Source organism: Rattus norvegicus, chromosome 1, assembly GCF_036323735.1.
Source record: "Rattus norvegicus strain BN/NHsdMcwi chromosome 1, GRCr8, whole genome shotgun sequence".
NCBI classification, from domain to species: Eukaryota; Metazoa; Chordata; class Mammalia; order Rodentia; family Muridae; genus Rattus; species Rattus norvegicus.
The window spans coordinates 207,605,970-207,633,941 of record NC_086019.1 but is presented as its reverse complement, the minus strand read 5'-3'; the positions used below and the strand labels follow the sequence as shown (position 1 = coordinate 207,633,941).

The 27,972-nt window shown below is 50.2% G+C and overlaps 2 protein-coding genes across 13 annotated transcripts in view; one reads left to right on the top strand and one right to left on the bottom strand.

Annotated features, from left to right (window-relative positions):
- Positions 1-27,972, top strand: part of Ascl2 (achaete-scute family bHLH transcription factor 2) — an 86,680-nt gene that overhangs the window by 31,185 nt on the left and 27,523 nt on the right. Inside the window, exons 3-5 of the mRNA XM_063280143.1 lie at positions 25,286-25,370; positions 25,632-25,762; positions 27,398-27,556. The gene's annotated coding sequence lies outside the window, so the exon portion shown is untranslated. The remainder of the gene's footprint in view (positions 1-25,285; positions 25,371-25,631; positions 25,763-27,397; positions 27,557-27,972) is intronic.
- On the bottom strand, positions 57-14,376 carry Tspan32 (tetraspanin 32). 12 transcript variants are annotated; one of them, XM_017590274.2, is made up of 10 exons: positions 14,248-14,376; positions 13,538-13,652; positions 12,593-12,690; positions 8,456-8,530; positions 4,460-4,561; positions 3,740-3,826; positions 2,234-2,317; positions 1,847-1,938; positions 777-826; positions 57-223 (listed from the first exon to the last, which is right to left on the bottom strand). In XM_017590274.2, exons 1-9 carry the CDS (start codon positions 14,311-14,313, stop codon positions 787-789), a joined length of 759 nt encoding a protein of 252 aa, XP_017445763.1. In that variant the 5' UTR covers positions 14,314-14,376; the 3' UTR covers positions 57-223; positions 777-786. The 12 variants fall into 12 exon arrangements, with proteins under 12 accessions (XP_017445763.1, NP_001406772.1, XP_006230978.1 ...); NM_001419843.1 differs by having other exon boundaries at positions 57-826; positions 14,248-14,356; XM_006230916.3 differs by lacking the exon at positions 3,740-3,826 and having other exon boundaries at positions 57-826.

Below are 27,972 nucleotides of genomic sequence, written 5' to 3'. Positions count from 1 at the left end.
ACTGGTCAACGATGGGGCCATGGACAGTAGACCAAAGAAAGGATTCTACCCAAGTCTTAACTTGAATCAACGAGTTTATTGGGGGTGAAGAGTTACTTATAAGGAGTGTGGGTAAACCCAACCTTTTCATCACCTAAACACCCACCTCATGGATTCTGGATCATGGAGTCCTGGTTTCAGTTAACTTGTCACAGTCCAGCATTTCCCAAGACCCTAACAGTTACTGGGCAGGAGAGAGGGGTAGCTGGAATCCCAGGTGAAGATACGGTGACCTCTCCTCCCTAAACTACGGAGCATCAGCAGCCCCATGGCCATTACCAAAACATGGCTGTCACCATGTGGTTCTGCACATTTCAGTATCATGACTACATTGCCAAAGTAATTTTTCTCCACGATGACCCAGAGGAAATTAGTTGACCTCAACATCTAGCTTCCACCTTATGTTCCTGCTGCCATAAACAGAGCCATTCCTCTGTGCCCTCCCTGTTGTAATGGATCAGAGTCTCTCTGAAATCAGAAGCCAGAATAAACCTTTCCTATTTCTGGTAGGTGTCTGACCACAACTATGTAAGATTAGCTAACACACCTGGTGGGATATGCTCCCCTTCCTTTGCCCCACAATGTGCAAGACACAGCTTATCTACTCCTTTGAGGATCATGGGAGGGCTCAGGGCCAAAGACTTCATCTCTGTGGGCAAGCAGGTAGCAAGCATCCTGCTAGACCTAATCATCAGCAAACACTCATGCTTCAGAAGAGTGTTGAGGCACCAGCTCACCCTGGGTCCATCAGAAGAGGCTGGGTTCCTGGGGCTGGCAGCCATGGGACCTGAGAAGCAAAGGGAGACAGTGAGGTTGTTCTACATCTTCTGGAAAGAACTGGGGATCTATTCCTGAGAGTTCTATAGCGACTATGAGGCTGTTGTAGAATGTGTGGAAGGGACTGCAAATCCATCCCAGAATGGATGAGAGGGGATGGTGAGGCTGTTTCAGAATGGCTTAGAAGGTACTGTAAGAGGGACTGGGGTATAGTTTAGTCAGAAGCATGCACACATGCCCCTCTTCCCGCCAATTAAATAAATAATAAATGAATAAATATATAAAATGCTTGCCTTGCCAACAGAAGGGTCTAGGTTTAATTACTAAAGCTATTAAAATACCAGACATGGCGGTGGTTGCTTGCCACCCCAGTATTGGGGAGGTAGAGACAGAAAGCTCTCTGAGTCTCTCTAACCAGTCAGTCTAGTTTAACTGGTGAGCTCCAGGCCAATGAAAGACTTTATTTTAAAGCAGGATGGCATTCTTCAGGATGACAGTCAGTATTGTCCCCCAACCTCTACACACATGTGTATACAATATGGACATTCAAAGACATGTCCAGGAATGCTCTGAAGGGAATGGCGAGGCCATTTTCAGAACATAGAGGGGCAATGCAGATGCTGGACATAGGGATTCCGATGCCAGGGCATTGGGTGTAAGAGTGGGTGAAGCTGGCCTATCAAGGACCAGGTGCTCTGGGAACAGAAAGGGGTTTCCTGGCTGCTGGCCCTGGGTCTTCCCTGACTGTCTATGAAGAATCCTGGGTTCCTTAAGACCAGATATCCTGGCTTGGGAGTTCTGCTGTGCAGTTTGGGGGAACTGGGTGTGTGTGGCTAGAATCTTCGTATCTCTGTGTTGTTGGCAGAGTGACATCAGGTCTCATCAAAGACTGGAAGTGGGCAGAGGAGAGGAGGGCATGTGGAGGCCACACCTGTCCTCCAGGGCAGAAGTAACACATCTGTGGTGGGAGACAAAGATACCCCAGGACCCTGTGGTGTTGTAAGACCCTTCTTGAAAGAGAGGGGCCTACCGTGGGGTCAGGGAGTATCTGCCTCTTCGATCCAAGCCACAGTAGGAGTGAATGGCAAACCAGAGGAAGGCACAGAGCATCATAGCATATACCTGCAAAAGTCAGGAGAGATGCCTAGGAGTCAACAGCCACCAACAACCCTGGTGGAAGACTTTCTCCACTTCCAGGGATGTTTCTAGGATTGGGAAGTGGATGGCATGAGCTAGGCACTGGGCCCTCCTCCCTGGGTCAGGGGCTGGTGCCTCCCTGAATACTGGGCCTGGAAGATCTTGGTAGTACCACAACTAGCGCGTTGGCCTGGGGTCAATAACCCAGGACTGCCTCCTATCAGGAAAGGGGCAAGGCAGGGCAGGATAGAGGGAGGGCCAGGAAGGAACTGGTAACTACCGTGAGGGCCAGGCTGGTGCAGGTCAGGGTGGAAGCGATACGGTAGTGTGTCCACAGAAAGTTCCTGATGCTCTGGAGGCAGTCCTGGACAAAAGCAGCATGCATGGTTGCCCACCCTGACTAGCCCTCCCAGCACAGTGTGCTTAGCTTCCCCCAATTCCACTTTCCTCCCAGAAGCCCCTGGAGCTGCATGGTTTGCTCAACCAGTGCTGAGGCCAGGGCAGTCATGGTATGCACCTTCCCAAGCAGAAGTACTGAGCACTCTGGGAAAGAGACTTCATGAACCTTGAGACTGAGGGCATGGATCCTGTTTGTGAGGACAGTGGCCTACTCCCTGAGGGGCAGGTAGGACCTTCCTCTTCTGTTCTAGCTGAGCTCCTCCAGTGGGCCACTGTTTGTCCCTAGGCAGTCCGGGGTGGGGGATGTACTGCAGTTCTCAAGAGGCTTCTATTAGTGGAGGGCAGAGAATCAGATGCTTCAGGTCTCTTCACTGACATTACAGTCTCTCTCTCTCTCTCTCTCTCTCTCTCTCTCTCTCTCTCTCTCTCTTTCTCCAGAAACAGGGAGGTGACTATTGGCATCTGGGACATTCATATGTTAGCATTTTGTTGGGGAGAGGCTGAGATGTTTGGGGAGGGTGGGATTGGACCATATGGATGCTCTATTGAATTTTGTCAAGCAAGTGGTCCTTTTGGCCCTTAGTGGCCTGAGCTGGCCTTTGCTTCTGTCCCACCAGGGATCCTTTGTAACCAGCTGTGATATCTTGCCACCCTGGGGGTAGGAGGCAGGCACGGAACTATTTTGTAGTTGGGACCTGAGGACTGTTCTTGGGTGGATGGGGCTCTGCTGGGGCTCCCTGACTCTCAGCAGGCTAGCTCCCTTCCCTTCTGGGCCTTGAGCCATTCCCCACCCTCTTATTTCTTGGAGGGTAGCCAGACATCTCTCCCCATGAGATAGGGCTGGTTTGTTTCCAGAACAGCAGGGGGTTGGGACAAAGGGGGGGCTGGGTAGGGAGGGAGCCAGGAGGAGAGAGTGAGTCAAGACCTAGCTCTCGGGATAGAAGGGCTACTCCATGCCCTTACCCTAGTTCTTTCTGCTCTTTCTGGGGCCCCTGGGGACCCCTTCTTACTCCCTCTAAATAGATGATCACCCTGTTATGTAGAGCCTTAGCTTGGAGCTTCTAGAAGCTTCAGAGGGGAGGGGAGGGGAGGTTCTTGATGGCCTGGGGAAGTCTCACAAAGGAGGAAAGAGTGGGTGGGGCACATGCTTGCTGCTAGCCTGCAAAAGAGAGCTGGGCCTAGTGTTAAAGTCAAGCTGGCCATCCCATTAGTTTCCTTCCCTGGGTCCTCCTATCACTGGGGGATACATTCCTGAGACTCTAGGGTAGGCTCCATGACGTGAGGAGCCAAAGGGTCAGAGGATGAAGATGTCTTTTCACAGCTAGAACCTGAAGTGCCCAAACCTTACCTGACCTGAGTCCAGAGCCTTTATCCCCCTCCTCCTCACCTCTCTCATGGCCTTCTGGCCCTGACACATGATGGGTCCAGTGCTCGCCAGAAGCCCAAAAGGAGATTTCTTACCACAACACAGAAACTGCAAGACAGACCAGGGAGGAGCATAGAGTGGGCAGGACTGATTGATGGGAAAACTAAGGCAACAAAGTACAAGTACTTTGGGTGATTCTGCAAACTGAGCTCCCCAGAGACCAGAGACAGGGCTTAGGATCACAGATGCTCCTGGAAAAATAGCTACCAGTGGCTTGGCCTAGTGATAGAACAGGCTGGCTCTTTTCTTCTTCTTTTTTTTTTTCTTTTTTCTTTTTTTCCGGAGCTGGGGACCGAGCCCAGGACCTTGCGCTCACTAGGCAAGCGCTCTACCGCTGAGCTAAATCCTCAACCCCCAGGCTGGCTCTTTTAGGGCCACTTCCCCTTACAGTAGGGCTCTGCTGCTTGCTTGGTGGCTGAACACCTACTTCCTTGAAGAATACCCAATTCTTTCTTGGAATTCTCAGTCCCTATTGAACAGGGCCATTGCCCCTTTATTTTGCATTGGCCATACGGTGGTTAGCCAGTCCTATTTGGGGAAGAGGGGGATGGATGGGAGCCCAGTCATCTAACCAAAATGGGACCTCCTCTTGAAGTCTGGCCAGGATGGCTGACTCTACAGGGTTTCTTGGCATCCATTCTCTGGAGCACAGCAAGTATGACTACCCTGTCCCTAGCTCACCGTGTCCTGGATGACGGCCAGCTCCTGCCACCAGCTGCTAGATGGGCTCTTCATTGCCTGATCATACACGAGGTCATAGGTATCCAACACTGCATCCTCCACCTGTACCAGAACATCATAGGAAGCAATGCCTTGAGAGAGACCCAGGGAAACCCACATCCTGGGCCTCCTTCTCCAAGGACTTTCCCTCTATCATAGCAATCCTGTGACTTGCCTATTGCTCTTGGGGCTCCCAAAGGTTAAAGAAGAGGCCAGCAGAGCTCAGCTACCCACCCTCAGTGGTGGCTTCTGGGTAGCATAGAGTAGCATCCTGATGTGACTGCTGGCCTGGATATAGGCAATAGGCACAGCCTGCTGAGAAGTGTGGACAGAGGCCTAGACTAGTTTCTTGTTTCTCTAAGGTGCTTGAGAGACTTTTTCCATAACTACCCAGAACACTGGGAAGATGGGCTCTAAGTCTTGGACCAGGGAAGGTAAAGGTATCTGGCGTTAGATACAGATAGACAAGGAAGAGGAGGAAGGATTGTTGGTCTTGCCTTTGCTCTACACACAGAAAGCCTAGACTGTTTTGTTCCTGTCTCCTAGCTCTGTTTCCCCATTCTGCTCAATCCCTATCCTTAGATGCCCTCCCCCAGGCCAAATATGTTTTTAGAGACAAGCTGGAATTTAATCTCTTCCAGGAATGCATCCTGCATAAGCGGGACTCACTGGTCTCTTGACCTAGGGCAAGTCCTCCTACATCTACTCAGGGAAGACCCTGAGTCCTCCCCACTCCCAAGCTCATGCCAGGCCAGCAGCCCAAGTCACACAAATGATGGTCCTAAATGGGTGGGGTGCTGTTGAGGCACTACAAGTCCTCTGGTCACTCATGCCCTTCAGAAAGGCAGGGTGTCTGTCCCATGGCTTGGTGGGCTTCACTCGCCAGCGGCCTGCAGGTCACATTGGATAGGTGGGTAGTTAGAGGTGCTTAGTTAATCTAGCTCAGGCCCAAGGCCCCTGCAGGAGCCAGGGGAACTCCTTGCTAACTGCTGATCCTGGCACTGATTTCTCCCTCTCCATCCATGAAACAGAGCCAGACATCCCCATGAGTCATCCCAGCTCAGCCTGCCTGGGCCCTCCCCCAGCGGGGGCAGATGCCAAGCTGGCCTTGGTTGCTGGTCAGTCGAGCCCAGAGCCCTCTCGTGGGCTCAGCTTCTTTGAGTTTGTGGGGCTACTGTGTCCTTAAGAGAACAAATCCTGGGGAAGGCTGAGAATGTCTGGAGCTGTTCTGGGATGGGCGGGGCAGGTAGCCAAAACAAGCAGGCCCACTTGAGCTAGCTTTTTTTGTATCACTCCCTAGCACAATTGACTTTATTTCCCTCATGAGTTCTACCACTTTTCAAGGATGTCCCAGTGCCCCGGGGCCCTCTGTCCACTGTCATTCCTACAGGACAATAGGGATGACATCAGCTGTAGAGCTCAGCTCAGCTTGGTTCTGCCCAGCATCCCACCCCCAATGGGCAGAACAACAGAGCCCCGCCTAGACCTTAGAACCCGATCTTGGAGCCTTACAGACCAGGCTGAACTCTCTCTGCAGAGGCCAAACACAGGGGTAGGGGGTAGTGCATGGCCATCTGTACCCATTTTGGCATCCAGGGTGCTCTGTAAGGGACTGATGCTGGAGCTTTTTATGGGAATACGGAGGGTGTAGCAGAGGCTTCCTAAACCAGGGCCACACCATTTGTCCAGGGGTCCCTCCCAACAAGAGCACTGGCTACAGGGCTGGCAAGCAGCTTCTGGGTTACAAACTCTCCCTTGTAAGTGTTTTGCCCAGTGTGGAGGGTGGAGGAAGCCCTGAGTGTGTGAAGTCCTGAGTGGTTATTTGTTGTCAAGGACTACAGCCTCATGAGAAGTTGGCAAAGCCACCCACTATGTGAGTCTCACTAAGATTAGCCAAAGCTGCCTTCTTGTCCAGCTGTATACAGTAAACTCTGTCTTCTTGTTTATCTGAATGCAATAACCCTGTCTCCTCCTTATTCAGCTGTATATAATACACACACTGAGCTGCTGGGGGAAAGGAGGCTGCAGTTTTTCCATTTGAGAGCTCAAGCCACTCGATCCCAGCTTTCTCTCCCTCCCCCCTCCTCCCCCTCCCTCTCTTCCTCCCCCTCCCCCTCCCTTCTTCCCTCTCCCTCCCTCTCTCTTCCCTCCCCCTCCCTTCCTCCTTCCCGCCGCTTGTGTGTGTGTGTGTGTGTGTGTGTGTGTGTGTGTGCACATACATTCCTGTCCTTTCTTTGTTTCTTTGCCACCCCCAGCCCTGTCAGGCTAATCCCTGCAGCCCAAATTATTGCAGATTGAGGATGCATGACCAGGGTACTACCCTATCTTTCTTTCTAAGATCAGGATACTGTGGTATCTGCCCTCCCCCACATTTGTCAGCTTAGGGTGATATAGATGGGCAAGGTCAGGAGGACCCCATGTGGAGCTGCAAGTGGCTTATGGACCAGCACTGGGTCCTGAGGCTACAGAGACATGCCTGTTTTATGCATGGTCTTGATATGAATTATTAAGGAAAGCTAAACAACTCATTTTCCCCTCCTAGGGGACAGTGGGAGATTGTGGCAAGGTGGCTCTGCAGCCACCACAAGGGGGCAATGAATAACTCTATTACTGCATTCACGGCACAGCAGGCTGAGTCACACTGCCATCCTCACCAACCTTGGATGCCTGCCAAGGCTCTGTCCTGGGAGGGGGACCAGGAAGGAGCACCCCATCCTCACTTCATGCTGGAGCCTGCGTCTACAGAGACAGTCAAGGTCTCTTCCCCCTCTATCCTTCATCCTTTGTTAGACCCTTGTTTTCAGATGTCTTGGGGATCTTTCCAGGGAGGTTCAGGGGGACCAGGATGACTTTCAAGCATTATCAGCTGACTGCTGTATCCTTTCTTACCCATGGGGCTGGAAGCAGCTGGGTTGACCAAGTTCAAGGCTCTGACCTGTTTGGCCTAGACTGGCCCACTGGTACGAAGCACGTGGATGATGGGAGGGTGTTCTGGTGATCGTATGCAAGCTGTGCTTGGTGTCACACACTACTTCATTCCAGCCCAGGACAACCCAGAGCTAGGTTCACACTCCAGACCACCTGGGAGTGGAGTGGCGCCTGACAGCTCACACCCCTGCAGCCCGAACTCAGGACTGCTGACTCATTTTTACCATGCAGAAGCCCTCCAGCAGGGCCTTCTACTCTCCATTCACAGAAGCAGACACAAAGGCCCAGGAAGGATAAAGGATGTACTCAACTCTGTCCTGCTACCCTTGATTTCAAACCCAAGATGTCTTTACCCAGGCTACCTCCAGGTAGCTCACCAGGGCTTGCATGGTCTCTGCTGGAATTCAGAACTCCAAGACAGTAGATGGGCCAGCAGGCCAGTGTCCAGGAGGAAACCCTACCCTGCCCAGGGTTAGGCAGGGCTTAGAGAATTGCCCTAGTAGCCAGTCTTATGGGGACTGGAGTAAAGGGACCCTTTCTTTCTGTAGACCAAACCCTGGTTGCTGTCTGTCCTCTGGTCCCTGTGAGGCCCTTGCCCATGGACCCTAAGTTTAGGACCCACAGTGTAAACACAGCTTTAGAACAGGGAGAGGGGTTGCAGCTGCTGGAGGCCAACCCAGTCAGCCCGATACCTGGCAGCTGTCTCGACTGAGGCTACCCACGCTGTGACCCAATCCTCCAGCCATCCAGATCACCCCTCAGTGGACAGGGAATGTTCTGCCAAAATGCTGCCTGGCTGTACTACCTCAAGCAGAACTTCTGGACACCCATGCCCTCAAGCTACTGTGGAGGTTCAACCCCCCTTCCAGATCCTCTGGAGCATAGATAATCTTCCCCCCACCCCCTCTAATTTCAGGCTTGATATGAGTCTTGGGGGGAATCTCCTTGGGCAGAGAAGACAAGCAGAAACTCTGGGCAAAAGTGTCTGATTTAGTTAGACCCCCAGTAGAGGGTCCTGGCTGCACTCACCTGGGTGGGGTTGTGGAATCTCCAGAAGGCCACCTGCACCAGGATGCAGAATGACAGAGCAAAGCACAGGAATCCCTGGGGACAGAGATGACCTGGTCACGGCATAGCCAGGTAGGTGGCCTGGAGAGGCAGGTGCATAGCTTCCCCAGCTGGGTGTGGCCAAGGTGCAGGTTTGAGCCCCATTCCCTACTGCCTGGGGGTTGGGGGAGGCTCTTTCTGGGAATTCCTTTCTAGGCTTTCCATGCTTCTGAGGACACGTGACCTAAGGTGCTACACTGCTTCCTTAAGAATGGTAGGCTTCTCCCGTGTGGTGGAGATTCCTGCCCATGGGAGAAACAGTGACCCAGAAAGGCCAGGCAGCCACTCCCCATATCTGAAATTCTGGCAGCAGAACTCCTACCCTTTAAACATAAATAGTCCAGCATCTATGTTTTCCTTTCTTTTTAATTTACATGTATTATATGTACATGGATGGGGAGGCCTGGGGAGGCCAGAAGAAAGGTGTTGGACCTGGAGCCACAGGTAGTTCTCCATGGATCCTGTGACCTGTACTTGGATCCTCTGGAAGAGCAGGCATCCCTTATAACTGCAGAGCTGTTTCTCCAACATTTCTCACACACCTAACCACCCATCCTTTGAGGTAGGGTCTATGTAGCCCAGGCTGGCCTTGAACTCATGATCCTCCCACCTTCGGCTTCTCAGTGCTATGATTACAGGCGGACACAACCACTACGTTTTATCCAGCGCTTGTGACTGAACAAGGATGTCAAGCATGCTAGGCAAATCTATGAACTGACCCACATCCCCAGCCGCAAACTTCCCTTTTGAAGGTAGGCAACAGCCACTTCATACAGGGTGCCTCCTGTTAGTTCTTTGTTTTGTCTCTGAAACACGTTTCCAAGGAGACCCTAACCTCTATAGCCTGACTCATCCAGAACCACAGCCCACAACCCCGGGTATAGAAAGGTTTGACACCCCAGAGACTGTGGCCTTCCTCCTCTTTCTACCCTTCCTCTATAACACTGCATGGGTCTCTGTGGTTACCCAACCCCCAGCCCTCACCCAGAGTGCCAAAATGTCCATCTTCACACACTCAGCCTTTTCTTCTTTCCTTTAGTTGTGGTACAGAGTTCTGCCTCTTTAAAGAAGCTAGTGGACAATACAGATGTCTCCCCCACCATGTGGTGCAAGTCCCTACACTTTGTGGCTCGTTTCAGAGGGTCGCTCTTGACTAGGAATCCCGTTCCCTAGTAGTGCCCACCAAAGTTCTATCTAGTGACCTTGGATCGGGGTACCCTAGAGTCTCTGCCTGCTGCTCTTGATCGTTGGTCAGTTCCAGGGCAGTGCACTTAGGTCCACCCAGTATACAGAGGCCCCTGTGACCATTGAGCCCTTCCTTTCAACCACCTCCCCACTCCAAAGTGTCACTGGCATGTCACTCAATGAATATGGGCAGCTGTGGCCTGGCTGTCTGAACCCAGCATCATGGGGGATAACCCCCATGAGGAAAAGTGAACAGGATGCAGAATGACCTATAGTCATTGGCCAGAGTGCTAGGAACAAATAGTCCATGCCAAGGCTAGCTTAGCTCTACACTGTGTGTGGAAAGGGCTGGGGTCACTGGCACTGGCCCTCAAACTTGAGTGGGTATGTGCCCTGCAGAAACGGGGAAGCCCCTCCCTGCCTCTTCCTGCTGGTTCCAGAGCCTGTCTTAGAGCTGGCCCTGGGTTTGCCTGCTGCTCTCCTTTTTCTCTTGCCTTTATCACCCCCCCCCCCCACACTTTCCGGTCTTCTCCTCTCTCTTCCACCTTTTCTTCCCTCCTTCTCCTTTTCTCCTCCTCCCTCATCTTCTCTCTTGCTGGCAAGTGAGGGCTACTTTCCCCATCTGGAAGCCATTCCTCAACTCTGCCTTTCAGCTAAGGCTGTGAGCCAGCCCAGTACAGCCCTTTTCAGAAACCATTTCATTGCTCAAGAGGGAGGTCCCCCCCCCCCGCCCCGCCTTCCCCCTTTCTCTGTGTGTGTCTCTCATCTGTCTCTGTCTAGCCTGTCTAATCTGTAAGTCTCTCTCTCTCTCTCCCTCTCTCTCTCTCTCTCTCTCTCTCTCTCTCTCTCTCTGTGTGTGTGTGTGTGTGTGTGTGTGTGTGTGTGTGTGTGTGTGTGTGTAGAAAGGGTCTTAAGACCTGAGTTATGCAGAGAGAGGTTGGGCCAGACCTAACTGTGACCTAACTTTTCTCTCTCCTCATTCTAAATGAAAATAAATGAATAAATAAACTCGTAAACAACTTGACTCGGCTTCCTGCAGCCAGCTACCTTTTTCATTTCCTGTGTTGTAGAAGGCGGGGCAGGAAAGAGCAGGGAGGGGGCAGTGGGCACAGAGTCGCGTTGGGGGTTGTTTTGACTCCCTAACCCCCTTCATATGTATTTTATATGTCCTCTAACACACAGGCAGTCACAGATCCCTGGCGAACAGGGCAGGTAGACCCAGACGGCGCCCACCATGCACACGGGCACAAGGGTAAACATGCCAGAAAGAGACTGCGACCCCCAGGGGAGCTCCCGGTGACCCTGTGGTGACTGTGCTAGCTTTACTGTCCTTTCTGGGGCAGAGGATGATGGGCTTCAGTAAAGCGCAGAGTTTGCACTGGGCCGGGAGTAACCTTGGGAACACAGCTCTGTACAGGAGGAGTCTGGATGTGCCTTTTAGCCTAACCCACATAACAGTATGGCATCAGGCCCTGAGTCTTATGAGAGCTGTGGAATTGAAGCTTTGGAAGGCCTGGGTGGGTTCTAATGCTCCCGGAATCCTTTGCCCACAAATCAAGTGCCAAGCAGGACGTGGGAGGAGCTGGGGAATGCGGAGATCGGCTAGGCTGAGCCGAGCTGGGCTTCTTGGCCCACCTGTTTACTGCCTTCAACTGACTGTCTCCTCGCTGACTATGGTGCCCCCTGGTGGTCTGATGTTATACCTGGATGCAGGCCTCACATGCTGCCTTCTGCATACCCCTGCCTCCATTTTGTCTGTTCTCCATGCTTCCCTTCAGCAGGGCACAAATCCTCTGAAATGACAGCCCACCAGCCCACGGTGTCCTTTTCACTAGGGCCTGCATCTGGGCTCTAAATCTCGGTTGTCTTTGTCTAGTGCTTATCATGGCCAGCATTGTCCCTGCCTTGCCTGGTGAGGCTAGAACTGCCAGATTCCAGCTACCCCATCACCCAGGCCCACCCAGGACTGGCTGGTCCCTGCAGCAGCTCTAAGATATGACTCTGCCCCTGGTTCTGGAAACCAAGGGTCATCAGCAAATGAAGACAAGGTTGCAAAGTGTGGTTTCAGTCCACCCAGGGAGCAAAGCCCTCAGCTCAGTTTCCCGAGGGTTCCTGGATTCCCCTAGTCATGCACAGGTAGAGTTTGGGAGGCCTGAAAGCAGGGGCGCTTGGATGGATGGAGGTGGGAGGAAATGACTGGAATGGAGGGGCAGGTAAGAGAGCAGGGTATCAGGAAGGAACTGCCTACATTCAGATGACTGGGATGAAACAGGGACAGGATGGTCATGGGGAGGGGGCCTGGGAGATAGGATCTGAATTAACCGTTGAGGGTTGTGGAGGCACATGGAGGCACCCATATAGAAAAATGGATGCAGCAGCAACAAGGACTTTCTTCTTTGGGGTTGCGAAACTTCTCTTCAATGGCTAGGCAAGGACAGTGGACCTCTGACAAGGAAGCCCAGGCTGCAGAAACAGCTTGAGGGACCTCCTGGTCCCTTTTGGTCTTTTAGTGAGAAGTAGAATCCACCCAGTCCTGTCTCCAGCCCTGGTACCAGAACCAAGCCCTGCCAGGGCTTTTGGAGATAACTCCAGGGCAGAGAGGGCCAATGCTCTCTTCCAGGATCCAGGACCCTGGTCCTGCAGGACCCAGGTTGAGGAGTTTTTGACTGGCCCAGGTAGGAGGGTCCTGACTGGGCAAGCGAACAGCTCCTAACTGTATAGGTGGAGGAATTCACCGGTCTATATCCCCTGATCTTTGCTTCTTTTTGGATACTTCTGCTAGGGTCAGGCAGCTCCCTGGTCTTATTCCTCTCCGGCTCTTGTCCCTGTCTGAGGTCTGGGAGCCGGGGTCATCTGGCAGCACATGGAACTTACCGCAGCCATGAGGCCATGGGCCTCCCTCACAGTGGCTATGGTGCTCAGAGCAGCTCCGAGGCTCAGTAGCCCTGCTAGGCTGATCCCCACATAGAAAGCTGTGGGAAGAGAAAGACAGAGGCTATGGAATCCAGCATGGGGGCTGGGCATGCTTTGGGAGTCACCGAGCTAGAATTGACCTTCAGGGAGGTCACAAAAGACACATATCTCTAGCTCCGGACATCCCATAGCCCAGTAGCCTCTGTCCTCGAGACTGAGAAGGAAAAGGGAGGAGACTGTAGCAAGCCTCATTTCTCCTGCCCTCCCTGCCTCACGGACTATCTTCCAGCACATCCTCATACTCTAATGACAGGTGGCATGTGGGGCTGTACCTTATCAGTGCAGGCCCAGGCCCCAGGCTTCCTGCCAGAGGGAGGCCTCATTAGTGCCTTGGAAGGCAGGGGCTGCGGCTACTCCTCCCCCAGTCGGGGGCCTCAATTTCTCTCACTTTTCCTTACTGGATGATTACCTTCCTAGATTCCTCGCATTCCTACAAGGAAGGCTCTCTCATTCAAGTGGCCTTGCTCTTGTGGAAGTGAGACACCTTGACAGGTTTGGTCCTAACTGGGCATTTTCTGCCCTCTGTCTATGTATTCCCTGCCAAACCCCACAGGCCCATCTGAGTGAAGCCCCGAAAGCACAGACCTGGGGCCTGTTACAGCTTGACCACTGCTATGGGGCAGGCGAATCAGGGCAGGAGTGCCTGCTGTTGCCTAAACCTCCCCACCTTTGTTAGTCCAACCAGGACACTGGGGAATCCTCTCCGTACCCCTGACCTCTGGCTTTTGCCCAGAGCCAGCTCCTCTGGGCAGCCTAGGGCTGGGGAGTAGGGTGGGCTCCTCCCAGATGCTTTTGGCCCTGAAGCCCTCCCACCTCCACTCTGCAGCCATTTCTGGCCTCACTTACCCCAATAGCGCAGTGTTTCATAGGGGTTCCTCTGCAAGGATGCATGGCCAATTACAGTAAAGTGGTCTCCAAAGTGAGTAACAACTGTCATGGTGGCCAGAGAGAGGCCCAGCAGCTGAGAGTGAAGCAGACTCTCCGTTAGCACTGGGGAGTTGCAGAGGCCCCTCCTACTGACATAATGTAGGGCCTGAGCTTCTTGGGCCCCCAGCCTGACTTCCTCCAGCTTCCTGGTTGCATAGGAGCAAGGCAGCTACAGGAGGCCTACATATTTCTGTGGGCAGGCACCCCAAAACACCTTACTACACACAGAGAGAATAGAAAACACACTTGTGCCCATTTTCTCTGAGGACCCAAGGGCTCACATCAAACTGTCTGCAGAGACTCTGCAGTCCCTGTCCTGGCAGCCCCAGTTCAAGTGCCAGGCAGCACTCCTTCCGGGTAGTCCCTGCACACTCTAAGTCACCAGCCAACCTAGGTTCTCCTGGGCTCTTCACTGACCTTGGGGTGACAGTTGTGCCTACAAGGACATCATGTACCGATGTTCACAGTCTTCTAGGGGTGGCCACCAGGGACCCAGAACCAATCTGCCAGACTGTGGTGTGTCGGGAGGGGAGGCCACACTGCTGGAGGCCCAGGCATGGTAAACTATTTCCTCTACAGCCCCGGCCTACCCATCCACTCCTCTGTCCCACATATGTCCCACATGTTACCAAGACAAAGAAGTTGGTGATCAGTATCTGGCATTTGGCAATCTTGATTCGATTCCAGTGCCCCATGGTGCTCAGGTCCTCTGCTCTCTGCTCTCTCTTCTCCCCTCCTTTCACCTCCCCTCTCCTCCCTTCCTCTTTACCCTCCTCCCTTCTGTGGTTCCCCGGTGGGTGGGGACCTCAGACCACAGCGGACACAGTGCTATTGCTGTGTTCTCCTATCTGTCAACAAACCTTGTAACCTAGTGGCTGGGTTGGGGGAAGAAGGGCAGGCCGGAAGGGGGGCAGTTTCTATACCCGCTGTTGCCTTGGCCTGGCCTGAGTCAACTGGGCTTTTGTAGGCACATGAGGCCTCCCTTTAGTTGGGCTGGGCCACACTGCAGCGTGGGGAGGGAGTGGAGTCTTGAGGGGAGCAGAAAGAGAAGAGCCCAATGACTGGCATTGCTTATAAAGGTGAACTAATCTGTAACTGTTCAACTGCTTAAAATCCTTTAGTGTTTGGGTTAGACCTTGTGTCCCAAAGTCCTCCTGGGATTAATCCCCAAACAGGACTTCTGCAGGTGGTGACCGAGTCTCATGACCGGATAGCATTAGTCAATTCATAATCAGCACAGAGGAGAGGGGTGTGATAGAATCAAATCTCAGGAGAGTCCAGGGGTTGGGCAAACAGGCATGGTACGTACATAGGAGTTTCAAGATGGGGGACGTCTATGGGTATTGGCCCTTGGTGGGCTAGCCATATTTGATAGAAGGACAGAAATGAAAACAAAGCAGGCTTCTCACAACCAGCACGTGGGAGGCTGAGGCAGGAGGGTATTAGCGAGTTAGAGGCTAATCTAACACACATAGTGAGTCCCCCGTCTCAGAATGCATAGGGTAGGGAGATGGCTCAGTCGAAGTGCTTGCCCTGCAAGCATGAGGACCTGAAGTCGGATACCCCAGAACCTATGTTGAGAAGTCAGGCATGGCACTGCATGCTTGTAAGTCCAGTGCCGTGGAGGCTGAGATACCGTGATGATACTGATGAGGATACCTGGACTCATTGGCCAGCCAGCCTACCCACTGTCAAATACTCTGCACCCATAAGTCAGTTGGATGACTCTTGAGGAAGGACACCTGAGGTTGACCTTTGGCCTCCACATGCCTCCACCTACACCCTGCCCCAGGAAACACATACATAGAACAATACATAGTAATAAAGAAACATCTGAAACGCTGTCAGCCACTTTTGGAAAAGGGAACAAGTATTTGCTTACTTCAAGTATTGGGGCCGCACAAGAGGGTCTGTGCCTTACTCTCACAAGGGCTCTCTGTTAAAATGTGCATCTGCAATAACACAGGATGACATAAGGCGTGGACTGGGCGGTACTGCAGACTCAAACACACGTGGGCCATGCTTAGTGGGCTTTGGAGGCCATAACATGAGTGCGCTCCTTAAAACCTGGTGACATCTGAACCCATCCAGATATCTGAGGCTGTTTATGGGTACCCGGCAAAGGGTGTGTGACTCTCTTTTCACACCCTGTAATGTAGGAGGATCCTCCTAGTCGGAGGGCATCTTGGTAGGAAAAGGAGGTAACTGTGGAAGTGACCCCTGAGCCTTCTAGAAGCCAGCGAAATAGGGCTGTGTACTGGCTGTCAATGTTGGTGCTGGGAAGATGACCAAATGGCCACCCATTGAGGAAGACTGACATTGGAGCCTACTGCTGTAGTTCCCTCTTTTCTCCTTCTTCCCAAGGGGCTCCAGGTGGCTCCTCTACAATTCTCATCTCCCCAAGTCTCCATCCTAAGACTGGGGCTGGTGAGGGGTGACCACTATATCTGTCACTCAGGGAAGAAGAGTCCAGGACCCAACCAGGATGCAGATCAGCATATGTGCAGCCCAAAGAAAGTCTCAGGGGGTGGCCTAAGCATTCAGTGTGCGTGGCCACCTGCAGCAGGGCCTCCTGCTTGCTCACCACCTGGTCTTGCTCACTCCTCAACCACCTTTCTCCACCTGCATGGAAGAAAGAATCCGGCAGCCAACATGGGCTTGGAACCACCTAGAATCCCCTCCTCAATTCCTCTGTACCTAGGAAAAGAGTGGAGACAGGTGCTTCCCTCAAGTGGCCTCACTTTGTCTTCTCAGAGTGGTAAGGACCCCAGGACTGGCCCTCCAATACCAGGTCTGCTCACCCTCTCTTCCCCAAACCCAGCAGCTGGGCCAGGGAGCCATGTGTTGCAGGACCACATAGCAGCATGCCTTTCGGATACCTTTGCCTTCCACCCCTCTGCTCTGACGCTCTCTGGCTTGCCTGTTGCCTTCCTCGGGGTATGTTGGGCTATGGCTCATTCCCAGTAGAGGGCAGCACTGGCTCTCTGAAGTCAGGGTGGGGCCTAAAGCTTCACGTTCAGCCTCAAAGAAATAACTCAGGGATCAACTTTGACCCTACCATAGACCCTGTTCTGTGACCGTCTGCTGCCCAAATCCCCAAGATGCTCTCTCTGTGTGTGTGTGTGTGTGTGTGTGTGTGTGTGTGTGTGTGTGTGTGTGTGTGTGTGTGTGTGTGAGAGAGAGAGAGAGAGACAGACAGACAGACAGACAGACAGAGACAAAGAGAGAGACAGAGAGAGAGAGACAGACAGAGACAAAGAGAGAGACAGAGACAGACAGAGACAGATAGAAAGACAGAGAGACAGAGACAGAGAGAGAAAGACGCACTTTTAGAGTTTTGGTTTCTTTAAAAACACAGAAAAATTATAAGAATACAGTATTTTTAAAATACCATGTGTGAAATATGTTTGTCCACAGCAGCTGACTATGTTTTACGTCAGTCTCTAGCAGAGACATGATTTTGCCAGCAGCAGATAGTTCCTGTGACTGTGTGATGTTTGGAATTCCGGGGACGTTTTGAAGGGAGTACAAATGCTAGGGCTCCAAGAGGTTGGGTGCGTTGTTGGTTGTTTGCTGTTGGTCATGGTTTGTTGAGTAGCCATGTGGAAAGAAGAAAGAAGGAAGAAGGAGGAGGAAGTGGAGGAGGAAGAGGAAGAGAAGGAGGAGGAGGAGGAAGAGAAGAATTATTAGATATCCTGATGGCAAAGATCAAACCTGCCCCAAGGATCTAGATGCCCCGAGTCAGCAGGAAGCAGTCTAATGATAACATTACCCTCTTTCCTTTCTATCGTTTTTGTTCCTCTTCTAGTGTTAGGGGTTTGAAAAGGTGAAAGAAAAGGGGGGGGGGGAGAAAGAGAGAAGAGAAAAGAACCCATAGAGCAGCCAAAATCCAGCTACAAGCGGCACCCAGATGTGGGCCTAGGCAGAATGGGAAATTTGATCTCATGGCAGGAGATGAAGGAATGAGTATTTTAATCAAGACACCAGCAAAAATTTTATTGTGGCTGTTACCACTGGGATATATTTGCTCCCAGAGAGGGTTTTCTTGTTTTTCTTTTACTTCTTATATTTTGTTTCAAAAAACATTGGGAGAATGGCTAAGCGGTTGGAAAACTTTTGGGTAGAAGTAGAGGGTCCTGAGAAACAAAAAAAAAATGGTGGAAAAGGGTAAACAAAAGGGGTCACTCTGATCTCTGGTGTCTGCAAGGGATGCAGAGTTGGCTGCAACTGGAAAAATTGCAGGTGGAGGTGGAAGCGCTGGGGAGGCAGGGGCACCAGAAAAGGGACAACAAAAAGACTCAGTCCTAATGACTGTGCAAAAAAGCAGGAGTTTTCTGCAGGAGGAGAAGGAAAGAGACTGTGCTAGAGGGCAGTCAGTTCAGAGAAAAGCTGAGAAGGAGGGAGGAGAGGCCGATGAAACAGCCAGTTCCAAAAGAAAGGGTTTATCTCTAACTGCTCTGCCAGAGTAGGAGGAAAAGTGGCCTGCGGTTACCGGAACACCATCTGCCTTCCCAATTGTCACTGTATATGCCTGCTAACGGTGTGGAGTGGGCTTATGACGGGATAGGATGGCGTCTTATGGAAATGATAGGTCTAAGGTGGCTCGAAGAGGTTGTGGTCTCACAAAAGAGATGCAAACCTTATGTGAAACAAAATCTAAATAACTTGGCCACTCAAAATTATTCCCTGAGACTGAGAGGGATATGTTACAGCTGTGCTAGAGGCCGGTCTGCAATTGCAATAGACAACATGGTGGAAGGAAGAAACTCTGAATACTAAACGGGGAAACACAGTGAGGGGAATTAATAAAGTAAAAGGCCAGTTGCTAGACGAAGGCCTGTGCTCTGATATACAAGAACAGATTCAGTTCGATGAGGCTACAGTAGAACAATGTTGCTTAGTGGCTTTAAGAGCTTGGGACAAGGTTGGAGAGCCTGGGGAAAGATCCCCCTTGTTTACAAAGACATACAAGCATTCACTGATTATTTTTTTTCTTCCAAAGATTAGTCTCAGCTGTGAACAAAACTGTATCAGACCCAACCCAAGACAGGTATTGACAGAGACATTGGTGTTTGAAAATGTGAATACTGAACGTTATTAGACCATTAAAGGCACGAGCAGAGGTGACGGATGAGTGGATAAGGAATACAACCGGTTTTGGTTCTAACATGTACCATGTAATATCATAGGTCAAGCTATAGGTAGAGGTCTCTGACATCAAGATTCCTGGTGCTTCAATTGCAGGAAATACAGTCATTTCCAAAGAGACTGTGACCATGCCACTAAAGAGCTCAGCTCTCAACACACTCAGTGCTTTCATTGTGGGAATTGTGGTCATTTGCAACGACATTGTGAACAAGGATCTCTAAGGGCAATGATTTTCCTAAATATAAACCAGAAAGAAGGCCTAGGCTTCCAGGGGTATGCAGGCAACATGGCAGGGGTTGCCATTGAACTAGTGAGTGTAGGTCCAAGAGAGATAGCCAAGGCAATTTCTTGTCATTGGGAAATGAAATGGGGGATGGCTGTCTCGAAGACCCCACAGCAAAAAGTACAAGTCGTTTCAAACAGCAGCTGAGAGACACTGGGTTATAGAAAACACCACAGAATTAAGTCAGTCTATATCCTGGAAGGATGTGTTAACACCGGAATGGAAGCCTGGGAAAGTTTTGCATTGGACATGCAGATTTGTTTACATCTCCACGGAAATGCAAAGCTGTGGATACCATCCAAACTGATAAAGATTAGAACTGAGCAGATTGGGTTTCCAGAACGCTGTGGCCACTGATCCAGAAAGCACTTATTTAATTGAAAATGCCTGTTTATAATTTCCTGCTACATCCAGCATAATTAATGGGTTAACATGGTGGGGGGGAATGTAGTGACAATTTTGGAGTTTTGATTTCTCTATAAAACACAGAAATATTATGAGAATGTTTCTGTGCTAATCCCAGGTGTGGGCTGCGTCAGACCGTCCACAGCAGCTGACTATGATTTGCCTCGTGCTCTGGTGGGGGGCGTGGTTTTGCCAGTGGCAGGTAGTTTCTGTGATTGTGTGATGTTGAGAATGCTGAGAACTTTTCAGAAGGTTTAAAAATGCTAAGGCTCGAGAGACACAGTGGATTGTTGGCTGTTTGCTCTTGGTTAAGGTTTAAGTAGTGTCCCACAAAGAAGAAAGAAAAAGAAATTAGATATTCTGATGGCAAAGATCAAACCTGCTCCAAGGAACTAGAAGCCCCTAATTAGCAGGAAGTAGTCTAACAATAACGTTGTTCCCTTTCCTCTCTGTAATTCTTTCTCTATTAGCCAGTGTTAGGGTGTGGAAAGGGTGGAAAGGGGCTGGAGAAAGGTGGAAGATGGTGTGTGTGTGTGTGTGTGTGTGTGTGTGTGTGTGTGTGTGTGTATGTTTCTGTGTCTGTGTATACATGTATTTGTGTGTATATGGGGTATGTGTGTACATGTGTGTGTTGTGCATTTTTCGTTTTTCTATGGATACGAGTGATTGTGTATATATATGTATAGATGTTTATTTGTGTGTTTGTGTGTGTACATTTGTGTGTATTTGTATGTGTGTTGTGTGTGTGTATATCTGTGTGTGGTTTTGTATGTTATGTTTGTGTTTCTTTGTATGTGTGTGTGTTTTCTATGTGTTATGTTTGTATGTTGTGTATTTGTGTGTGTTTTCTTGTATTTGTATGTGTCTCTGTGTGTTGTGTGTATGTGTCCATGTGTATATTTGTTTATGTATGTGTTTGTGCAACTCTGTGTGTGTGTGTGTATATTTGTGTGTGTGCATGTGCGTACTGCACCCACAACAGTTGACTGAATTAGTTGACTAAAAATGGTTTTATCCAAAAGAGATCCAATGACCAAAGGTGAATGTTTTATGAATAAATAGTGTTAGATTTCAATTTACCACATTAAAAAAATAATAAATGACCCGAGAGATGACTCAGTGGCAAAGGCCACTGCCTCCCAGCCTGATGACCTGAGCTCAATTCTTGGAGCTACACAGTAGAAGGAGGGGATTTCTGCAAGTTGTCCCCTAACAGCACCTCCATACATGTGCTGTGGCCCAGCCCAGCCCCCACTGTGGATCCATACCAGTACAGGTAAATGATAGGTTTATCAATGAGTGAGGAAGAAGACAAGTTTCCCATCCAGAGGACCCCAGGGAAACCATGCTAGAGCTCCACCCTCCTAGAATTATGGCAGATTTCAGCACTCACAGGCAAAGCCATCTTGAGAAGAGAGAGAGAGGGGCTCTTTGTGTAGTGGACACTTTGCAGGCAGTTTAGCCATGATTCTCATGGTCTTTATAGTAAAGTAGTGGGCGGATGTAAGCCAGTGCTCTCCTGAGTTCTGTGGGTTACTCCAAGTGACCCAGACCTGAGGAGGGTCCTGTAGGAACCCTAACACATAGGTTACAACCTGAAGCTATGGTTGGCACCTGCCGAGGGCTGGGGTGGGCACTCTTATTGGGGGAGCTTTCTGCTTCAGCCTCTCTGCGTCCCATCTCTGGGCAGGCTGTGCAGCATTGGATGGAATTAGGGAACGCATGTGCTGGAGAAATGTTTGGTGTGTGTGGTCACTGCTGGATCCCATGCTAAAAGTATAGGAAGGACATAGTTCTTTTATTTTATGATCTCAGCTGCAATAGAGGCTCTGAGGGGATCTTTGTGAACTCTAGCACGACTTCAACATTTCCATAAGCTCCAAAGAGACTTCATTTCAAAGCATGTTTCTGTCAGTCCCCAGGTTGTCTTGCTGAGCCACACCCTCTTGGCCTACACCCTGCTCCTACCCCTGCTCCTTCTGCTTCTTAGAGGGGAGAGGACAACACTTGCCACCTGTCCACCCACCCCCACCGGCTTGTCCTCGCCCTCCCCAATGCAGTTGTTCATCTGTCCAATGTTTCATCCGTTCTAGTGTAGCCTTTACTTCACTGATGCCTCAGTTTACCCTACGCAGTTGCCTCCAGGGACTCTGGTGGGATAGAGAGACTTTGGCCTAGGTGCAGCTCTGGAGTTTGGAGGTTTTATTCTTCTGTCCTCTTAAGAGTCACCTGGGTGGAGGACAGGCAGAGTGGGACCAGTCCAAACAGCACCTGACATCTGACGGTCTGGCAAGGCAGGGCAAATGACACACAGCTCTTCCCACCCCCGGGAGGACAGCCTGTCACCTGGGCTCATGGAGATACCTGCATCCTCATTCTCTTCCTGTTCTGTCACTGCCTGGAGAGTGGGGCTCCAAGCCCGAGGGGACTGTTAGGGAACCTGTACTGGGAATGGCCCAACTTTTGCCTTTGTTCTGACCCTGAAAATTGTCCAACCATCGTGCAAGAGAAAGGGACTGTTAGGGGCTGCCTCCTACCCACAGCTGAACCCAGATGTCACTTGTCCTCCTGCTCCTATAGGCGGCAGCTGAACCTATTCTCAGTTCACACTCACAGCTGCTCCAGTAGAGGACATTAAGACTTACCCTCCCCCACCCACCCCTGTCCCTTCTCCCTATCAGTGGGGCCCAGCTTGCCTTGCAGGTTGCAGCCGCCCCCCCCGGGGGGTGTCCAGGGTCCATAACCCCTCTCCCAGGCTCCAGGAACACCTGGAGGCACACCTCTCTACCTCCATGTGGTCCCATTCTTTAGTGTAAGGAGACTAGAAGCTTCCAGGACTAGGCCTAGGTTAACAGATGGAGGCAGTAAGCCTCAGAGACGACAGTTACATCAGGAGAATAAAGGTTACATTTACAGGGCAGTGGTTAGAGTGGCTTAGCCTTGTAGATACCTAGGCCTGGCCAGATCGTCATGACATCTCCAAGACTGAAGGACTGGCACTGAAGTCTCAGTGGATAGTACCAGTGAGGAGCTTCAGGCCCAGCCCACGGGCAGCACTCACAGAAGGCCTGGCTCTCTCAAGGCCCAGTTCACCATCCCGGCCTGAGGAAAGGTTCTGCTATGCTATCCAATCTCATGTTCCTCTTTCTCCCAGCCTCCCAAAGGGACCTGCAGCCACTCACCTGATGCCTTTGCTTTGGGAAAGAGAAACATTTGACTTTGGGGGGGTGGGGTTCTGGACCATTTCTTGCTACTCGCTGCCCCTGAAGACAGAGGCACACTGTGTCTAATGGCTGTGGTAGGGGCTGGCAGTGTTAGGTGACCCACAGATTTCAGTTTGGATCTACTCTTAGTGGCCAGTGGCTTTTTTTTTTTTTTCCATTTCCCAGTCTCACTTCCAGCAGTAGAATAGAAGGCATAGCTGCTACTTTGGGAGCCTCAGGTTGTTTCTCTAACCTGGGCTTTTATGGTAGGAGAAACCATGTGGAAGCTACTAGAACCACCTCCACTGAGAGCACATAAACCAAAGCCACAAAGAAAGATTTTAGGGTAGTGAGTCTACCATCAAAGACTTGAATTGGGTAACCTTAGGGAAGTGGATTACCAACCTTAAGGTAGTGGGTAACCAACCTCAGGGTAGTAAGTGGGTAGCCAACCTCAGGGTGGTAGGTAACTTCAGCTATGATGGTAGCTGTTGGCCCAAGTGCTGGGATGCTAGAACAAATCAAAACACACCTCTAGATTAGGTAGACAGCCGCTAGGCTGGTAGAATCTCTCTCTCTCTCTCTCTCTCTCTCTCTCTCTCTCTCTCTCACTCTCTCTGTCTCTCTCTGTCTCTCTCTCTGTGTCTCTCTCTCTCTCTTTCTCTCTCTCTCTGTCTCTCACTCTCTCTGTCTCTCTCTGTCTCTCTCTGTCTCTCTCTGTCTCTCTCTCTCTGTCTCTCTCTCTGTCTCTCTCTGTCTCTCTGTCTCTCTCTCTGTGTCTCTCTGTGTCTCTCTGTCTCTCTGTCTCTCTCTGTCTCTCTCTCTGTCTCTCTGTCTCTCTCTGTCTCTCTGTCTCTCTCTCTCTGTCTGTGTGTGTGTGTGTGTGTGTGTGTGTGTGTGTGTGTGCGCGCACGTGCGCTTGCGGGTGCGTGCATGTACCAGGCATGGTAACTGTTACTTAGTGAATCTCATGGAGAGGGTGGCTCGTGCTCGAGCTTGTAGGCGTGTGGTGTTCCAGGTCCACACAGTGTCAGGTGTCAGTGTCCCTGACTCTGGACATTCTCATGGGCAGTGATGGCTCCTTATCGTTTAAACTGCAGTTCTCCAAATCTGTGAGATGTTGAGAGTCTGCTCATCTGACACCCACAGGTCTTCCTTGGTGAGGTGTCTATAGCTTTTAGATGAATTGTTTTATTTTTCATACTTAAGAGTTCTTTGTAAGTTTTGGTAATTTAAAAAAGCGGTGGAACTGGTTCCGCACGTACCTTGCCGGTCGCGCTCTCTCGCTAGTTCTGGCCCTGGCCTCCCGCAGCTAGTTCTGACTCCCGCAGGCCATTGAGAAGGGAGGAGATCAAGGTGGAGTCTACGGGAGTAGGATGGTTCAGATTTAGGTGAACCAGATCGATTTTATGTTGTCCAGGTGGGCGGTTTATATCTTTATCAATTGGCAGTGAATCTATTGTGTGGATGAATGGTGGATTGAGAATTTAACATATAAATATAATTGCTAAATTACAAATTTCTGTGACTTTGATTTACCAGGCTAAAGAGGACAGTGTGTGAACGAAATGGCTGAGAGGCAGCTGGAACGTGTGGCTCTGGTTTTGTTGCCTGTGCGGAGAGAGAATGGGAAGGACGGCAGAACGAGATGTGTGCGTGTGTGTGCATGTGCGAGTGTGTGCGTGTGTGTGCATGTGTGCATGTGTGTATGTGTGTGTGTCTGTGCCAGGCATGGTAACTGCCGCTTAGTGGACCTCGTGGAGAGGAGACAGCTGGGAGAGGGCAGCTTTCAGACCGAGTGGCAGAGTAGCATCCAGAGTGAGTGGATCCTACTCGTGGGAACAGATAGCAAACGACAATTTTTGATTTTTAATGAAACAATTGTGTATTTTGGATAGGGCTCCTTTATCATCTAACGTATTTTGAGGGCGCCAGACAGATATGTCAGTGGGTAAGAATACTTACTGCTCCTGCAGAGGACACGGCGATAGTTCCCAGCCCCCATCTGGTGGCTCACAGTCATCAATAACTCCAATTCCAGGGAATCCAGTGCCATCTCCGGCCTCCACAGGCACCGGGCATGCACGTGGTACACAAACACACACACACACACACACATAAAACACTCATACATAAAAATAAATAAATCTTTTAATATATGTTGCAAAGATATTTTTCCCAGTCTGTGGGCTTGTCTTTTTCCCCCCTGTCCTCCTCTTCTTTTAAAAGAATTTATTTATTTATTTATTTATTTATTTATTTATTTATGTATGTATGTATATGTCCATGTGAGTGTATGCATACTTGTGTATAGGTAGACACATCAAAACATAATGCAGAGGCCAAAAGAGGGCATTAGGTGTCGTTATATATCACTCTTCACCCATGCCTTTGAAGCAGGCTTTCTTCCTGAAGCTGGGGTTTGTGTTTTTCCTGTTAGATCGGAAACCAACAAGTCCCAGTGATCCTTCTGTATGATCCCTCTCAGAGCAGAGGTCACGGGTGTAGACAGAATTCCCAGATGACTATGTGGATGCTGGCAATCTGAACAGTTGTACAGCAAGTCCTCTTAATGGCTGGGCCAGCTCTCCAGCTCCCCACAATCCTGACCCTCTCTCTTTGATATAGGTCTCATGTACCCCAGGCTAGCCTTGAGTTCACTGCATCCCTGAGGATGACCTTGAGCTTCTCCTGACACCATCTCCCAAGACAGGTATACATTATCACATCTAATTCCTGCCGTTCTTTTAGCAGCATTTCTGCGAAGCAGATACATGGTTTGGGTGTGAAATGCTTCCTACTGGCTCATGTATTTGAACACCTACTTCAAACAATACCTGGGGTATTGTTTGGGGATGTTCCAGAACCTTTAGGAGGTAGGGCCTCACTAGAAGAAGTAGGGCACTGTGGGGTGGACATAGAATGTCATAATATGGCCTCACTCCCTAACCTATCTCTGCTTCCTGATCCACAGAGATGTGAGCGAACTCTCATGTTCCTGCTGCTACAGTTATGAGCTGCTCCTACTGCTACAATGGACTGGGAGCCAGAACAAATCATTCTTTCCTACAGTTCTTTGTATCCGGTATTTTGTCAAAGCAACAGGTAAGTTGACTAATATAATCTTCAATTTTAATAAAGTCCAATATCTTGGTTATTGATCTTGTGAGTATGTTGGGTTTCTTTGTACATCTTAATAAAACTTACCAGGACATTTAAAGCTGTTCTTTCCACTAGCAAGGAACACACCATACCGTCCCATCTCAGGCTTGGGAGGACCTCATCATGCTCCAGCCCTAAGGATCTCGATAGACTTCTCTTCCTGGAGTCACCATGCTGCACTGCTGCTCCATAGACACAGTTCTGCTTCCTGGGCCCACTGAGCAGGAAGCTGTAGGCATCTGTCCTAGTTTTATTTATGTGGCTGCGATTGAAAAGCCTGACCCCCCCCCCAAAAAAAAAGGCAGGGAGAAAGGAGTTCATTTTAGCTTACAATTCCAGGTTACAGTCCGTCATTGTGGGGGAAGCCAAGACAGGAACTTTAACAGCTAGTCACATCTCACAGCCAAGAGCAGAGGGAAAATGAATGCATGCATACTTGCTTGCTTGTGCCCAGCTGTATGTCTCTGTTACCATATACTTCAGCAGCCCGTATTGTAGGGAATGGTGCTGCCCATGTTGGGCTGGGTCTTTCCACAATTAATTAAGACAGACCTCCACAGACACATGGGCCAATCCAAAGTAGATAAACCCTTCACTGATACTCTCTTCCCAGGTGACAGCTCTAGGTAGTAACAAGTTGACATTTAAAGCTGAATTTCATGATATCTTAAAATGACTTGGTCACATGGTATATGTTTGAAGGTCAGGTGATCAAATCCCACAGGATTTGGGGGAAGCTTCTGCCTTGATGAGCTTGTTAGTGTACATTGGACTGGGTCAAGTACATGGTCCTTCCTACTGTGTAAGATACAGCACAGTGTCTAGTGGCTCTCTTTGGATTTTGCAGTTAGCAGATACATATTTAGTAACCCAAAGGGTCATCACTTTTCAGTGAGGCCCAAACGAGAAGAAGCTCTGCAACAGGCCAAGGCTGCTGTGCAACTTTCTTAGCTGCATGAGCCTCTCTGAGCAGCAGGTCCTGTGCTATTCAAGGTGCTTATGGGAGATAGGAACTTCTCTTGGGGCTGTTCAGATTCCTGAAGGAACTTCACGGTCTACCACCCTTGGTCTGTGAGGTTGAACCCTGCCATCCTCTGTGGATACTTCTTCAAATCTTCGATTACCTCAAGGCTCCACACAGCATGTGGCCATCGGACACCAACTGGCCACATGGCCTGAAATGTCCATTGAGTGACCCATGGTGCAATGGGGTTGGGGAAACACAGGTGTGTGTCACCATTTGGTAGAGGCAGCAGATGCAGGGCAAGTCTGATAACTAACGACCCCACGTGAGTTACTGTGCTCATTCCTGGGACAAGATATTTGGCAAAAGTATCATAAGGGAGCGTTTATTCTGACTCAACATTTGAGGGTATAGTTCATTGTGATGAGGACTGCAGTGTGCTGGGAACATGAGACAGATAGCAACATTGCATTCACAGCTAGGAAGCAGAGCAAGATGGATTCTGGTGCTAGGTTTGCTTGCTTTTTTATTTCAATACCCTAGCCCACGGGATGGTGCTACCCACATTTAAGGTAAGTCAGTTAACCAACTCTTAAAAAAAAAATCCCTTTCAGACATGCCCTAGGTTTATTTCCATGGTGATTCCCAGGAGATTGAAAATCAAGACTGACTACTGCATACTACAAAGTTCCATCGAGCTTTCGGAAGAGCTCCCGTGATGCTGGTAGCTGTTCCTGCTTCTCTCCCAGTGCCTCCAGGCAGCACCTGCACTCGTAAGTAATTTCCTATTGGTCAGTGAGAGAGAACAAGTCTTGGATCCGCTTCCAATTGCTTTGAATTGGCTTCTAATTGCTTTGCTTGTCATGTGGGTAATCTTCAGCCTCCTGTGAGGAGTGGAAGAAGGAAAACAGCCAAGCAGACAGGACCCGGAACAATTATCCTAATTATTCTTACTTGACCTGGAAGAAGAGATAAGGTTTACGGTTTCCACTCTTTGGTGCCCATTAGGTCATGATGGTCAGGGAATTGGAAGGAGAGCATTTGGGGAAAAATGGTGGAAACAGGAGGTTAGAGGAAAGGACTATCTCTCTCTCACGCAGTGCACAGCACAGGGTGTGAAAAGCCTTATGTCCCATAAGGATGTTGGGCACAGAAATAAACCTCTGGGCTAGAGGAAGCTCCACGGTGG

Bases quoted from the DNA above. Each gene is read 5' to 3' on its own strand.
- Tspan32 (XM_017590274.2), bottom strand. From the start codon at position 14,313: ATGGGGCACTGGAATCGAATCAAGATTGCCAAATGCCAGATACTGATC. The intron at 2,318-3,739 runs GTGAGGAGGAGG...GCTTTTGTCCAG, and splicing joins GCCAGAAGGCCATGAGAGAG to GACTGCCTCCAGAGCATCAG. The intron at 827-1,846 runs GTAGGCCCCTCT...TTTGCTTCTCAG, and splicing joins AGATACTCCCTGACCCCACG to GTCCCATGGCTGCCAGCCCC.